Consider the following 1,418-nt stretch of genomic DNA (forward strand, 5'->3'; position numbering starts at 1 on the left):
AGCCGATACTTTCCTACCAATTTTCTTAATGGTTTTTTTTCTCAATTCTATTTCACTTCCTTTTGTTTCTCAATATCCTTCGTTTTTGCCCAATTTTCCGTTTTTTTTCCCAATTTTTCAATTTTCCTCAATTTTCGTGGTAATTGAAATTTTCTCATTTTTCATAATTTTCTAGATCATTGAATGAAGGAAACAATCACAGTTCAGTCATTTACCCACAAAAATTCAAAAATCCCAAAAATTGGCCCAAAATGAGCTGTTTTCTCTCGAAAATTGTTCGAACATGCAATTAAACATTACAAAAATTATAAAATTAATTTTTTTTTTCGATTAATTACCACGAAAATTTGAGCAAAAACGATGAAAAACGAAGGAAAACGGAGAAAATCCCAAAAAAAATTGGCAGCGATGACGTCATCAGTCATCATGACCGTTTTTTTTGTAAATTTTTTTTGTAGTGTTCGAACTGGAAAAATTTAAATTTTTGTCTATAAATCGCTGGAATAATCAAAACAATTATTTTCCGAAATTTTCGAAAAATCGATTTTCAGCTAAAAAATGACCAAACTCCCAGCCACGGATCCATTTGAGCTAGCATTTGCTGAGACTGACAAAACAGATGCAATTCTAGTAGTTGAGGGAAAGAAATTGCATGTTAATAAAGCGGTAAGTGGTTTGGCGGGAATTTGAAAATTTCAAAAAAATTTCCAAAAATCGATAAATCCCCAAAAGTTTGCAGCTCCTCTCCATTCACTCCGACTACTTCAACACCCTGTTCAACTCGGAATTCAAGGAAAAATCAATGTCGGAAATCGAAATTAAGGATGTGGAATTTGAAGATTTTGTCACATTGCTCAGCCTTATCATGCCAGAAACAATGCCACTGACAAGTAATCAGAAAAACTAGAATTCTTGAAAATCGTTCAAAATTTTCAGTTCAAAAAGGCGAGAAACTTCTGGAACTATCCGATCGATTTCTCATTCCAGCTGCCAAACGCCACGTGGAACTTTTCATTGCTCAGTCGGATATGGATAAGGAGAAGAAGCTGATATTGGCTGATAAATTCGATTCGGAGATTTTGAGAAACAATGCACTGGCAGAGTACAAAGAAAGACATTTTTACAATAATATTGGCAATGTTGGAAAGAATTTCTCCCAGACTACTAAAAATGCCATCTTTGATGTCTTTTTTCAGAAATTCCAACATAAACTTTGATCTCTTCTGTTGTGTTTTTGAATAAACTGTTATTTTTACTCTTTTTTCAGCACTGTTCTCATGAGTTTTCTTTCAAATTTTATAGGTTATTCTTCAAATTTCTTTAAAATCTGATAAAAATGAGATGAAATTGCTTATTTTCATCGAAAGTCGCAATAAAAATCGGCAATTGTCGTCAAATTCGGTGTAAAACTACGGAGG

General features: G+C 32.9%; 1 protein-coding gene across 1 annotated transcript; it reads left to right on the forward strand.

The window, feature by feature from the left end:
* Positions 1–558: 558 nt before the first annotated feature.
* Positions 559–1,217, forward strand: CBG23558 (the record flags this gene model as incomplete). The annotated part of the gene is made up of 3 exons (XM_002647744.1): positions 559–666; positions 740–890; positions 937–1,217. 3 exons carry the CDS (start codon positions 559–561, stop codon positions 1,215–1,217), a joined length of 540 nt encoding a protein of 179 aa, XP_002647790.1.
* Between the last annotated feature and the right edge of the window lie 201 nt (positions 1,218–1,418).

The sequence above is a fragment of the Caenorhabditis briggsae genome (genome assembly GCF_000004555.2).
Source record: "Caenorhabditis briggsae AF16 supercontig from assembly CB4, cb25.NA_005, whole genome shotgun sequence".
Classification (NCBI taxonomy): Eukaryota; Metazoa; Nematoda; class Chromadorea; order Rhabditida; family Rhabditidae; genus Caenorhabditis; species Caenorhabditis briggsae.